Source organism: Onychostoma macrolepis, chromosome 10, assembly GCF_012432095.1.
Source record: "Onychostoma macrolepis isolate SWU-2019 chromosome 10, ASM1243209v1, whole genome shotgun sequence".
Classification (NCBI taxonomy): domain Eukaryota; kingdom Metazoa; phylum Chordata; class Actinopteri; order Cypriniformes; family Cyprinidae; genus Onychostoma; species Onychostoma macrolepis.
The window spans coordinates 6,306,298-6,320,934 of record NC_081164.1 but is presented as its reverse complement, the minus strand read 5'-3'; the positions used below and the strand labels follow the sequence as shown (position 1 = coordinate 6,320,934).

The 14,637-nt window shown below is 36.5% G+C and overlaps 1 protein-coding gene across 8 annotated transcripts in view; it reads right to left on the bottom strand.

Annotated features, from left to right (window-relative positions):
• The window catches only part of strbp (spermatid perinuclear RNA binding protein), a 94,493-nt gene that overhangs the window by 34,596 nt on the left and 45,260 nt on the right, over window positions 1-14,637 (bottom strand). For 7 of the 8 annotated variants that reach the window (XR_009272990.1, XM_058788329.1, XM_058788330.1 and 4 more), the window contains exons 3-5: window positions 10,745-10,886; window positions 2,404-2,660; window positions 2,098-2,287 (exon numbers count right to left, since the gene is read on the bottom strand). Coding sequence is in view for 7 of the 8 variants with exons in the window: in XM_058788329.1 (XP_058644312.1) it covers window positions 2,098-2,287; window positions 2,404-2,660; window positions 10,745-10,747 (450 nt within the window). In the remaining variant the exon portion in view is untranslated. Of the gene's footprint in view, window positions 1-2,097; window positions 2,288-2,403; window positions 2,661-4,520; window positions 4,945-10,744; window positions 10,887-14,637 lie in introns of those variants that run through there. The other variant, XM_058788334.1, reaches the window with a different exon arrangement.

Below are 14,637 nucleotides of genomic sequence, written 5' to 3'. Positions count from 1 at the left end.
CTAATAACGTCTTAGTGAAATGGTTTTTAAATGCTTAGTTTTATGATTAATGCTCTGTAGTTTAACAGAGATAAAAGTGCAGAACACACCTACTTTGAATCAAACTGGACAAGAATGGAAAGGTTAAGTCTTTGGCATCCCATGGCCACAGCTGGTCACAATACATTTACAAACCAGATTATGAGGTGGGACCAGACAGCGCAGATGCTTGCTTTAATGTTTAATGTAATCCGGTTTGATGTGGGGGACTGCTCTGTAATCCATTCAATTAATTCCAGCCGCACATTCTCAATCCGCCTGCTCTTTTCATGTAAACCAGAGATCAATTACATCTCCCACTGCAGTGACCCGTGTGTGTGTGTGTGTGTGTGGGGACCGCTATACAGAGCACATTTCCTTCATGCATTCACATGCTGCTAAAGACAGGTAATGTGCACGTCTATCACTCAGTCGCTGATGTAACGGCTCTGACCGATAAGGAGAGAAAGAGGAAGCAAGTAGAGAAAGGGTAAAGCAGTCGACTGCCATTTCCATTAAGAACAGATCCATTATACGGAGACTTGACCTGCTGGCAGTACAGTCTGCTTTAATGGGATTTGTGTCGGGGGTCTGTTGTGTGTGTGGGAGGCTCAGAGTGGGTCACCGCTGATCACCCCGTTCCCTTGGCCTGTCCTAAGTGTCTAATTAGGGAAGCTGGTTGCTGGCAGGTTTATATTAATTACACATGATGAATATAAATAGAGCAGGTCTGTTTTGGAAGTTGCAATTTTGAAATCTGCAATATTTAATTTCCCTCAAAACATATGCAGTCATAACTACAACAGTGTAAAATACATTCAAATATCTAGTATCAGATAAAATACATATTCATAAAATTTTATACATGCTGAAAAAGTGCTGAAAAGTTTATATATGTTAAACTGAGACTAGCGTGATAGACTCTGTTATAATGTGACTGACCTGTTATAATCACGTAATATCGGTAAAAAAAAAAATTTCCATATGAAAAGGGCAAGAAATCAGAAACGGATGATACATAACTATTGTTTACATGGAGCAAATTCCTTTTACAGGAATTATATTTACAAAATTGAAAGTTTACCTGCATGAACCAGCAGAATTATTACAGCTCTATTTTTTTGTGTCAGAATTCATAAGCGCAAAAATACACATTTCACATTTTTGCTCTCTGCTTTTAAGCCCTCTAGACTGTCTTGTCCCAGAGAGACTTGGCCCGTTCTTGTCCCAAATTAATTACTGAAAACACTTTTTTTTTATTTGCGTGAACTGATATATAAGTGAAAATAAATCAGTGTTGTTTTATAAGTATTTCTATACTATATAATATTTATTATTTACATTTTTAATTTTAGTTTAGGTTTTAGTAATTTAATGTGCTTGTCATTTTTTATTTCATTTTTAAAAATATTTCTATTCAGATTTATTTTATTTTATTTTATCTTTAGCAATCTTAGTACTTCAACAAATGTATATAACTTCTACGGTATATTTTATAAACTTATTTTTATTTCAGTTGGATGCAAAGACAGCATTTAAAATTTTTAATCTAATATGTAAATAGTATTTTATTTCAGCTTTATTTTAATTAACAAACATGATATTTAATAGTTTTAGTTAATGATAGAAATGTATAAAAACATTTTTTTTTTGTAGTAATTTGTGTTTATGAATTGCAAATAATGGAAATTTCAGAAGCCATTGAGCTCATTTCAGGAAAATTTGCAGCAGTATTTATTGTATTTATAGTATTAACAAGATTCATTTGGTAACAAATCACTTTCTCAAATATAGTTTAACGAGTGCATTAACATAAAATACGCTTCGCTGTTAGCAAACACCACATTAAATCCAGATAAAAACTGGTCAATGGCAAGCAAGTGTCTCTTGTTCTTCAGGGAATACTAGCTGCAGTGTTCCGCAGTGCAGTCTTTCAACAGATGAAACTCAAACAATAAAGTCTTTAGTCTTTATGGTGTATATTTTTATCCACAGCAGATCAAAACTCCCGCAGTACAGGAGGTTGTGTGGTCAGTGTGTATTTTGGTAGCTCATGTGTGTTTGTGTGTGCGCTGTCACCTCGATCTGCAGCGGGAGGTTGTCACAGACGGTGGACAGCAGAGTCTTGGTGGGCTTCTCTCGGCACATGAGCACCAGCTCCAGATCCATGTCATCTTTAATCAGGAGGCCTTTGGCCACCAGACCGATCCTTATCACGCCACACAACACCCGTCCTTCACTGGGACTGCTACTACAGCTGCTGTCCTCGCTGAGACAACACACAACATCAATGTGATCTGAATTAATGATGCGCAATATGCAGATCCAATAAATCAAAAGCAGCTTTTTAGCAGAAATCTGTCGATTTTCCCAGCATGCACTCACTTTGTGCTGCCTTCTGGCGATTCGTCTGCGCTGGCCTCGGTCGTCTCCTCCGTCGTCTCCTCCTGTGTGCTGGATGAATTTGGTTGATCTGATTGGCTGGCTTGAGTTTGGTCCATCCAATCAGACACGTGTTTCAGGGCACGCTCCACGGTGGAGACGAGACTCTGTACCGCCTCCAGGGCTTCAGAGGAAGGGTAGATGGTGGAGTGCTTGGCCATGACGTGACGGTCATCGTTCCCGAATGACCGAATGGACCTCTGATGGAGAGAAAACACTTGTTAGCTTGATTCAACGTAGTAAGAAACAATACATAACCTTGCAGTTGTAGATGCAATGAATAGAGTAAGCGCACACAATTTTGTCTCAGAGGTTCATTTTAAGTAATTAACCGACTTCTTACACATGTATGCTTTACATCTGCCAAATATATAGACTTTTGGGGGTGGGTGCAAAAATTAAATAATTTAACAACACTGCGTCGTTAGCGTTGGTATTGTATCAGACACTTGCACTTAACATTATATGAAAATCAAGCTCAAATGGAGTTAACAATGTTTTTGACCAGAGAATGACGGAGATGGAGTGTTTTGTCTGTCATTAGAACGGCTGTAACTGTTATCTGAAGCAGCAAGTGCATTATGCTTTCATCAACTTTTACAGGTTATATAACTTTGATTGTAGCTATATGGGCGCTTAGTTTTTTCTTGTTGTTTAATACACTTGGCCAAAATCTCAAATTAAGCGCTTATGCACATAATGCACAGGATATTTAAAACGTATATAGACAGCAAATAACTAATTCTTCTCCACTCTTCAAACACACAAAAACATTATCCTTTACTGACATAGTGTTTGAGTAAAGAAAACGCTGTACTATTCAAACACCAATTATTTATTCACCCTTGCATTGCGAAAAAGCAGAGATCTCATCTTCTCCAGGCTGTGCGCGGCGCGTCAATCTGAACGGAGGCGGGGTGAAGTTACGAGGTCTCGCTGAGAGCTCGATGATCCAATGGCGTTACGAAGTTTTACTGACAAGTTATTTTAATGCTTATCATTGGTTTACTATTTTTAAAACTCTCTGATTTAAAATAATAAAAACGAATTATAAGCGACTCAAGTTTGGATAATTTTTCACAGCACCTGACTGGGCTAGAGTATGGCAACTGCCATACGCAAACGCCGCCCCTGCTCCCACACCTTGGATGACTTGGGTCGCACGGATTTCTCTGCCTCCGCCATGTATCTTTCCTCTACCTCCGCTCGTTTTTTTTTTTTTTTTACTTTTTTTTTTTTTTTTTATGAGGCGCCAAACTCTGCTACCATCCGTGCGCGAGAGAGACCGAGTGTGTTCACTCCGCTCCACGCTCAACTAAAGTTTATTTTTTTTTTTTAATAATCAAACGTCTCCGCGTCGCGCGACACAACGAATCGATTATGAAATTCGTTGCCAACGCTTTTAGTAATCGATTTTTATCGATTTAATCGATTCGTTGTTGCAGCCCTAATGCATATGTATGTATGCATGTATGTATATGTATATGCATGTATGCATGTATGTATGTATGTATGTGTATGTATGTATGTATGTGTGTGTATATATATACATATACACACACACACAAAATTTAATTTAATTTATTTATTACATACACACACTCAAGTTAAAAAGCATTTCACTAACTGTTTTCAACACGGCAATCAAATCAGCATATTAGAATGATTTCTGAAGGATCATGTGACAGTGAAGACTGGAGTAATGCTGAAAATTCAGCTTTACATCACAGCAATAAATTACATTTGAAAATATATTAAAATAAAAAAATCATTTTAAATTGTAGTAATATTTCACAATTTTAAAAGTGTAAAAAATGTGTTTAATTGAATTTATTTCTCCATTTCCACAGGTTGAAAGTGCCAGCAACTACATACCAGTAACGCTGATAAAGGTGAGCTACACGCAAACACACACACTCTGCTATGATAACAACTTCTGAAGATCACCTTGGCCGACTTCTTCAATTTATCTCCTGAAGTAAAGTGCGCGTGTGAGACAGACGTGCAAGGTTAGAGCGAAGCGTTCAGCAGCAGATTAAACTTTAATCAATCAAACTCACCTCTGCTTGCCTTGATGGCAAAACAAACGTCTAGAGAAGTAACATCTACAGAGTTCACGTATGTGTGTCCAAAGCCATATGTCACACCCGAGAAACCGGGAACACGCTGTATTAACCTGTGTCTGTGAGCGTCAGCGTGTTACACATCATCCTCTCGGGTGGAAATCAATTTGAGCTCGGTGACAGTCACCCGACAACCTCTTCTAATCAGACATCGCTCCCGCTTACCCACAATCCTTCAGTCTTTCATCAGCCACCGTCAGTCAATCTCTCATGTAACACCCCCCACTTCACGACTAGATCTAATAACCACCCAATCCTCTCTTCCTGCATTAGTATTCAAGGTGGTGGGACGCGACCTAAAAATGAGTCGCAGGTCTGTACTGAAAAATAATGATCAGAGAAAAATGCAACTAACTGCATAACAGTGTTATTTTAGTATCACTGACACAGTTATTATAGTTAACCAAAACCATAAAAAATTGTTACTTATAAATAAAATAATAATATACTGTATAAATAAAATCAAAATGTTAACTGAAAAAATAAATAAATAAATAACTTATTTTATTTTAGAAAAAACATGAAAACATTTCAAAACGACAAATTAGCAAAATCACAAAAACAACACAAATACTAAAATTGAACTACATTAAAAATTAAAACATAAAAATAAATTCAAAATTCAAAATATTAACAAAACCAACAATAGTATCTGAATGACACTAAAATAACAGCATTGACTATCATTTTTGCTATTTATATTTTATTTTCGGTCTTCATTTTAATTTTAAAATTTGCCATTTTTATTAGCTTTTTGCTTTGTTTTGTTTTAAATGTGTATATAGTTTTATTAATTCTTTAGTTAATTTAGTGTTAGTTATTTTAGTATTTCAGTTCAAACTAAATAAAATGAGAAATGTTGCATTGGAAGGTTGGCAACTAGTTTCTTTAATATTGCTTATTTTATGGGTTTTAGTTTTAGTTAACTTTTAAAACAGGATGTTCTCCATGTATTTTGTTGCTGACATCAGAGGTCATGGGGTCAATCAAACACTGGTACACCAGAGAACAGCTATTAAACAGCTGCATCTACCATCTCCTACAATCACTTTCAGCATCAATTCACTGCAATGAATCTTTCCTGACATGATTTGCTCCTAGTTACAGTGTATGTGAATGTTAATTAGAGAGATAATGCAAACACGGGATATTTTTATAAATGGTTAAGATGCATAACATTTTGAAACAAATGAAATTAATAGCCTTTAAAGAGGATGACTTTAGAGTTGCAGCATGTGGACACTGAACAGCATAACAGCTGTAGTAGAGTCTTTATATCTCTATATATCTATTTTAAGCCATCATGTTTTCGTAACAAATTCCCCTTTACCAATCAATTTATAGACAATTACAATAAAAAAAATAAAGAGAAGTGTGCAGTAAAAAGAAAATGGTTATTTAGCTCATTGATTTATTAAAGAGCTGTGCATCCTCGGATTCAGTCTAAGGAATTGTTTCATTTCAAATGCAGCTTTGGTCACTGCATTAAATATTGTCTTATATATATATGCATTGCATCTCTATCAAGTTATTTATTTTTAAATCGCCTATTTTTACATTTTTGGTGACCTTAGCCATCATCTAACACATTTAAATCTGTTCAAAAGTTTGGGGTTGGTAAGATTTAATTCATCAAAAAATACAGTGATATTGTAAAATATTATTACAATTTAAATTACTTATTTTCTATTTTAATATATTTTATAATGTAATTTATTCCTGTGATGCCATGTTATATTTATCAGCATTATTTCAGCTTATTTTGATTGAAAAAAACGTAATATTTTACACTAACACTTAATATGGAAACTGCGTTTTTTTTGTTTTGTTTTTAATGAATAGAAATGTCAAAATACCAGCATTAAAATATAGATTTTTTGATAACAGATTTTTATTAATTTTTTTGGTACCTATGTTTTTACCGTCAGGTTTGATAAATTTAATGCATACTTTCTGAATAAAAGCATTAATTTATTTGGAAAAATCGCTAGCAAATCTCAAAATAAATGTCCAGTTTGTTACTGTAGGTTATAATGTTGTGATATACATGTTAGATGCATCACAGGAGCCGTTTCACGTTTCAAGCTGTTTTATTCCTAACATTTTTGAAGCACATTTTTAATATGGCCAAAAGTAACTGAAGAGACCATGTCTCTGTAGTCTCTTTCCTGCATGCATGCAGAAAAACTCTAGGACAGATTTTTAAAAAAAGGTAGGTGTTTAAATCAAAACTTCCAATCAGTTCATTCATCATCCTTCATAGGCCTGAATCTCTATGATATCAGCTCTATTCAATACCAATGCTGTCATTTTCATTCCCTCACTCTTGGCTCTTCCTGTAGCATTTCTCCATTCGACAGCAGTCCTGCTCAATAGCGTATCAAAGCTACATCAGCAGCGCTGCAGTCCCTGGGGGGTGTGACCTTTCACGCAATATAGACATAAAAACGACACCGTGCATCCATCTTCTGAACGGCAGCTGTTGTTTAACTAGCAAGAAAGGAAAAACAAGATTCATTTGTTTCAATCGGAGTTCACCGAGTGACATTTTTACACTGGCGGCTGCTATCAGACAGCCGGGCTTGTTTGTCGAGTGCGAAGCGCTGATGTTTGAAGGCTGCAACCTTTAGCGGAGTTGATCAATTAGCCTGATGCAGAGTGAGCACTTTGACACCGCTAGACAAACTACGCATGTTTGAGAAGAGTAAAGGCAGCCTGGACGAGTGCGGATCAGGGTCTTTCGGCATCTGCAGCAGCGGGTGGCTGGGATATAAAGATGCATCGTGACAGTGGCCTCTCGATGGCATCGGGCCAGTATTTAAAAGGCAGTACGCAGGGTTTATGAGGCGCTTCTAATGGCCGCCTGCGAGCGGCTGTAAAACATACTGGGAAGCGTAAAAGAGTGTAAAATAGCTTAGGAGGAGCATCTTAATCACACAACACACCAGAGACAGAGGGAATGGATGGATAAGGATAGAAAGACACTTTGTATGTGTGAGGTACGCACCGATAATGATGCTCGGTATTTTCAACTACCTCATAAAACACATGGCGCTCCTACGAAAAACAACTTGCAATACCATAACTGAATCATTATTTTTGATGACAAACAAATTCTGTCATCATTTACACACACAAATTCTGTTGGACACAAAAGAAGATATTTTGAAGAGTATGGGTAACCAAACAGCTGACGGTAGCCATTGACTTCCTTAGAAGGGAACAAAATACTATGGAAGTCATTGGCTACCAGCAACTTGAGGGTGAGTAAATGATGACAGAATTTTCATTTTTGGGTGAACTATCCCTATAACTTTGAATAAAAGGACAATATGCAATGGCAGCCAAGAGGAAGCACATCCGCATGAAAAAGTGAAATTGAATTTGAAAGAATTTAGAAAAATTAAAATAAAAACGGTGTCCAAACATGCCTACACTGTAAACAAAACAAAACAAAGAGAAAACTTTTTCCAAAGTTGTAAATAAAACCTGTTTTACAAGAAAACACAATTTCAGTTCATATATTTTCCACATTTAATTCAATGCTTTACTTGCCCTTTCTTTGTAACTGTTTGCAAAATTTTCTAGCAATTTCTAAATTGTTTCTCTACCAAATGTTTTTCAGTGTATTTGAGATTCTGGAGTTCACATGTGATGGACACTTTACTGTCCCATATTCTGGAGTTGTGATGGCAGGTATAAAATGGTTACGTACATCAGTAGATTCATACATTTATAGTACATTCAATCTATACATATTTATACTATATAGAATGTACTTATTTACTAGTTCTTTATGAAATGTAATATCTATAGAAACCACTATTATCTAATGTGCTAATGCTACAAAAAGACTTGTTAGTGGAATTTCTATTGTAATTTGGAACCAGTCCCAAAGGATCTTAATAAGAGCTAATCAGAGGTTATCAGAAACACTGGATTCTCACTGAGTAGGATATTATTTGATTCTTAGCTGATTCTAATAGGATCCTTTAGGAGGCATTCCAAATTATGACAAAAATCCCAAAAGGAGTTCTGAATACATTAATTTAGGATGGTTTTGTGGCACTTGTGGCCGAGTGAGAAAAAGAAAAAGTAAGCATGCATGTGTGTGAGAGAGAGAGAGAGAGAGAGATAGAGAGAGAGAGAGAGAGAGAGAAAGAGAGAGAGAGAGATCAAGTACAATCAAGCAATGGAGGGTTTCATAAAACCACTAGTGTGTGAATGACACACTGGGGACACATTCAGACAAACAGATCTCAATCGAATGGAGTACGATGGGCACACACACACACACACACACACACACACAGAAGGATCAAGCCCATTAAAATTGAGGGGGCATGTGGATTTGGAATTGCTTATTTAAAAAAATAATTGTGTTGTAGCACAGTTTGCATTTAGTAATGTGTATTTATGGCTCCTGCTCTGCTTATCAGATGTATTAAATAACCACAAGAGGGGTCCTGGCATGTTGTGTTGTTTCTGTGTGTATATTTGAGGTCAGTGTTCAGTATTAAATTAATTACACGCCCCTAATTAAAATGTCTGCTAGTCAGGCAATGATCTGCAAAGCTCTGTGGCTACTTATTATAGACTCACAGGCATAGACATGAGCTGACCACAAACAGCTGTTGACTGATGCAGGTCTTCTTGATGAGTGTGTGCATGTGAATGTGTGATGAGATTGACACAAACAGACTGTGACAATGTGCATGAGCAGCTCTCTGATGCTCAAAGTGTGTAAATCTCAAGCGGCCCCAGAACATAGACCTGGGGAACACCACCTTACAAATGTATATACACACACATCTTGTTTACAGAAATGCAAGCGATCAGTGCATGCTTTGCATAGATGGTCCATTTGTGACATGCTGCTGATTAGCACTAAATATAATTTTTATTCGTTCCTAATTTTTAAAGTAAAAACATGGTTACATAAAGCCACTTACAATAAAAGTGCTTAAACTGAAACATGAACCTTGTATTTTTGTTAAAGCATTTAAATGTTTCGCTAAAATTTGTATTATTTAGACTTTAAAATGGTCTAAATTGTAATTTTTACAGTGGTTATGTAATATAAGATAATTTTTGCAGATTTTATTTTATTTGTATTCTTTTACATTTATTTATTTAGAAGGTTGTTTATTGAACTCAAATAAAATTTTGCACAGAAAGTCACCTGGTAAAATTGCATCATGTTAACATAAGGTTTCATTTTTGTGACTAATATATATATATATAAGTATGCATTTTAGCATATATTGTGTTCCCTCCTTTACTTCCATATTGTGTTCCCTCCTTTACTTGTACGTCCAGAATGTTTGCTCATTTTTTAAATTGAGGGATGATGAGTCAAAATTACTTTCAAAATTACAAAAGAAATGCTCTCGAAAGAACTACAAAACACAGAACCCTGCTATTAGCCAAAAACACAATACTCAGAATTGTGCATTAATTTTCAGACTGCCATTCGTTGCATAAGACCACTATGTGAATTTTTTCCCCCTAAAAGTCCATTTCTTTGGCATAGCGCAGGGTCAAGCTGACATGCAGCCAGAGTGTGTGTTAGTGCGATTTTTCATGTGTGCGTGTGTGTGTCTGTGGGCTCTGCCACTTTGGCCACAGTTTGACAGGAAGTCGAGTGAAACCAGGAAGGTCACCTCGTTATGTGCAAAATAAATCAATACAGATACAGACACAGAAGACACAGAAAGCCACTAGAGTGAGAGAAGTGGAAAGCGCTTATTTATTTATGCGTGTACGCGCTTACATGTGCATATCCAAGGTCACCCTGGCTGCAGCGGCAAAGCTGGGTTAGCAATAGAGCTCACGCTAGCAGGGCGCTCATTACGTTGGGTTATTTATGAACCTCCCCCCAACTCTCAGACTTTAATAATTCAAACAGCACAGCCCTACACTCCCATGAGACCCTGCTACCACAAGCCGGAGGTGAGGGCCATTAATCAAACGCTGATTCCCCCCCCCACCCTTTTCTCTCTTTCTCGCAAGCCCCCATCACATTTTCTCGATCACATCTCAGCTGGTTTTAGATTAGAGCAGTTTGGACAGAAACACATGTAAGGGAGATTTCGCAATTTAGACATCAACCTTGTGCGATACTTAACCAGCCACACAAACAGAAGATGAGGGGTTTTTACCATGGCGGCTGGAGGGTTGCAAGGCGCGGTGTGTCCGTGAACGTGTGTGTACGAGCGCGGAATATGGAGACGGGGGTCTCGGGACACCCTCTCCTCATGCGCTCGCCTCTCTGCCCCCCCGCTGCGCCCGACTGCACCAAACCTGCAAGACAGACAGAGAACAGCATCGCACAGGGTTAGTGCACAAGATGGATAAACATCATTGAAATCTAGGGGACTAAAGGTGTAGCATCACAAACCCTTACACACGCTTCCCTCAGGAGGTATCAGTGACTATTTGTTTGAAAATGAGCAATGCAGTATATGGACGTTATACATATTTCATGATCTGGGTGCTGCCACACAACTGAGATGCAGACTGTTGTTCTGCCGGTTTATTTCCCAACACAGCAAAGTGTTTGCATGTATACTAGTTTTACAGAGCACTTATCTGAGTCTGTTTATCAGGCTTCTCTTGCAAAGTGCTTCCACTGCTTAAGACAAATATGGCTATATGTGAAAGTCATCTGAACACACACGCCGGAATCGTTTTGAGTGGCGGCAATAACCATAATTTGTGGATCAAACTTTGAACTGTAAAATTTTACTCCACTTAATCCCTTCTTATCAGGCCAAATGTCTTCCCTGTATTAATGCAATTTCCCTGGAATATAATTTCATTCTCTGGATTATGGCTTTCAGAGCTGAACAGATGTACTCAAAAAAAAAAAAAAAAAAAAAAAAAAAAGTTCAGGCCAAAAAATGTTTTTCAAAAAATATCCAAAACTGTGAGGGGAGAGAGCTGATCTCAGACGCATTTCAATGTAAAAGTGCTGTAGTGTTTGGGTAGATGCTATGTTGCTGTTTGGAGGTGGTTGCTAAGGTGTAACAAGGTGGTTGCTAAGGTGTTCTAAATGGTGTAAAAGGTTCAGTAAGATTTTTTTTGTTTGTTTTAAACAATACTATATTCAGCAGAATACTCATCAAAAGTGACAGTAAAGACTATTACGTTATTACAAAAAAAAAATATATTGCAATTAAATGCTGTTCTTTTGAATGTTTGATTCTTCAGAAAATACTTAAAAGTATTAAGCAGCACAACTTCAACATTGATAATAATAAGAAATGTTTCTTGAGCAGCAAATCAGCATATTATTATGATTTCTGAAGGATCACATCATGACACCGAAGACTTGAGTAATGATGCTGAAAACTCAGCTTTACACCAAGGAATAAATTACATTTTAAAATATATTTAAATACAAAACAGTTATTGTAAATTGTAATATTTCACAATATTACTGCTTTTACTGTATTTTTGATCAAATAAATTCAGCTTTGGTGAGCATAAGAGGCTTCTTTAAAAAATAAAAAATAAATCTTTCAGATTCCATGCTTTGGTTGCTAAGGAGTACTGATTGATTTTATTTTGTTAGGGTGTGATTGCTAACTTGTTCTGGTTGGTCAGACTATATACTTTGCACATGGGCTTTTGGGAATTTTGTACCAGTAAAAGTGAATCAAAAGACGTCTGCACAAAAAGTGCGCATTCCTCTTGAATGCTTGAAATGACAAATGGGACTCATGAGAGCAAAAACCACAAGACAACAAACCCATATCTAGTGTGTCGTTTGGGACAGGGTTTCACAAACCAAGATAATTTGCATGTTCTGCTTACAGCATATCATATAAAACCTTCTCACCTAATGTACATATTACCCAACAATCCATAACCAAGATAACGAAGAATAGGAAGAAATAGTGTAGCTCAATAGGGCACAGCTTATCTCCTGAGTCCCTTTATACACCAAACCTCTACTTTGACATCCTTTTAAGAGATGAACAAGTGTATCTCGTGAGGGACCCCACACCGCTGCCAACAGCGCAATTACGCTCAAACGCAGCCCTGCAGATCTTCTGTAATAATGTTCAGTGGAGTGTGTCCACACAGAGACATTCACAGTCTGCTCGCTGACGGCCCTGCTGTCACTGCCTCGTTATCAGCGTCACAATCTGCTGAAAACACACCGCATACCAAACCAGACCTTTCAGAGAGATCATTAGCCCTGAACTGACGAACATTTAAACATGTAAATAACTATCACCTCACTAGACTGATCATTAAATGTGCTGCACGTATACAAACTTCAACACTGTCTAGTTTACAACTGTACATCAATACAGAAGTAGATTTTTCAGACAAACAAAATCCTTTCATTATGTTCAGTGACATGGGAATAAATATTATATTGACTTTCCACTTCCAATTACTGATTATTCACTACCTCACTCATCTGGCACAATAATATAATCTTCATTTGGGGGGGTTTCTCAGTAAATATTCATAATGTGATTAATGAATCACCGTATTATGTAATTCAGTTAAATGTTTTCATCAATTAGTAATAAGTCTCACAAAAATGGAAACGACAGTGCATTCAGTGACAAATAAGAAAATGGAAAATATTTAAAAAGATCTAGTTTTAAACATGCCAAGTTGTAAAAAACAAAAAAACAAAACACTGTGTTCGTATTGCTTTCAAGGTCTTAGAAATGTTTTACACCATTTTAAACAAACATTAGACCTATAGATAAAAACTTAACTAATTGCTTATTAGTAATGCATATTACTAGCATATTGGCTGTTTATTAGTACTTATAAAGCACATATTAATGACTTTTAGATCCCTTAATCCTACACTATACCTATAGTAAACTTAACCTTACTAACTAATAAGAAGCAAATTAGGAGTTTGAGGAAAAATCCATAGTTAATAATTAGTTAATAGTAAGAATTGGTCCCTAAACCTTCCCTTAATGTATTGAATAAATGTTAACACATTCATTATTTTTGAAACACTGTATAAGGTCATTTTCCCTAAAATATCATGAAGTGATTCTTAAGTATAAATGCATCCTGAAAAATTGTATACATCAAGCTGAGGTTCAATTTGGGCTCATGATTGGAGACAGCAGGAGATCATTGATTAGCATGCAGAGGTCAGATTGTGAAAAAGACATTTCACCTCAGTATTTCAGCATGAATAAGTAGACACATCCTCCAGCTTGTGGGAAACAAGTGAAAAGAACAAGATAAGCATTTCTCAACACTGCCCTCCTGACCGACCTTCACTTTCACCTTCTTTCTGCCTGATGTCAATCCTTTAATCATTTTTTGGTTCCCTCTAGCAGTTTAGATAATAGAGGTATTAGAAGAGCATGAGCGAGAGGTGGCTTTTACTGGATTCTGTCATCAGGACAGTCTGGCCTTCCTGTAGACAGCCCGCGGCGACATCGCTGCCCCGCAAACAATTACAGTCCCGCTTTGCTGCAGAATAATAGGGAAAATAAAAAGAAATTCCCATCCTCTAAATCACTGCTAGGCATTTAAATGAAAATAGCAAGCCATACTGTACCTCATGTGCTAAAGTTTTTAATAAAGTATCCTACTTACAAACGTGTATTTGTTTAGCATTAAAAGTTTGGAGAATAAACAAATATACAATGTTGAGACTTAAATTCAGTGAGCGGGTATTAATCTTAAAGATAAAACACATTTGTTTGCTTATTTGAAGTGCATTGTTCCAACAGTCAGTGTTGTTTTAATATTGAGATCCACGAGCCAGGATTCGAACTCGGGACACCTGAAGCGCAACATGTCGGCGTGTTGCCCACGAGGTTATCGGCACTGACCTATTATAGTTTTTATTAATATTTTGAATCAGATTTTATTTTTATTTTCTGATAAAATAAAAATAATCAGAATTTCATGTTACTTTTCTTATTACTACATTTGTTTAGTTTTTGTTAAGAAATAAGTGTTGGCGTGTTAATAGCTGAAGTACAATAAAATTTTGTTTTTGGTTTTTTTTCAATCTTATTTGAGTTCAGTTTAGTTCAGTAAACATTTTCTT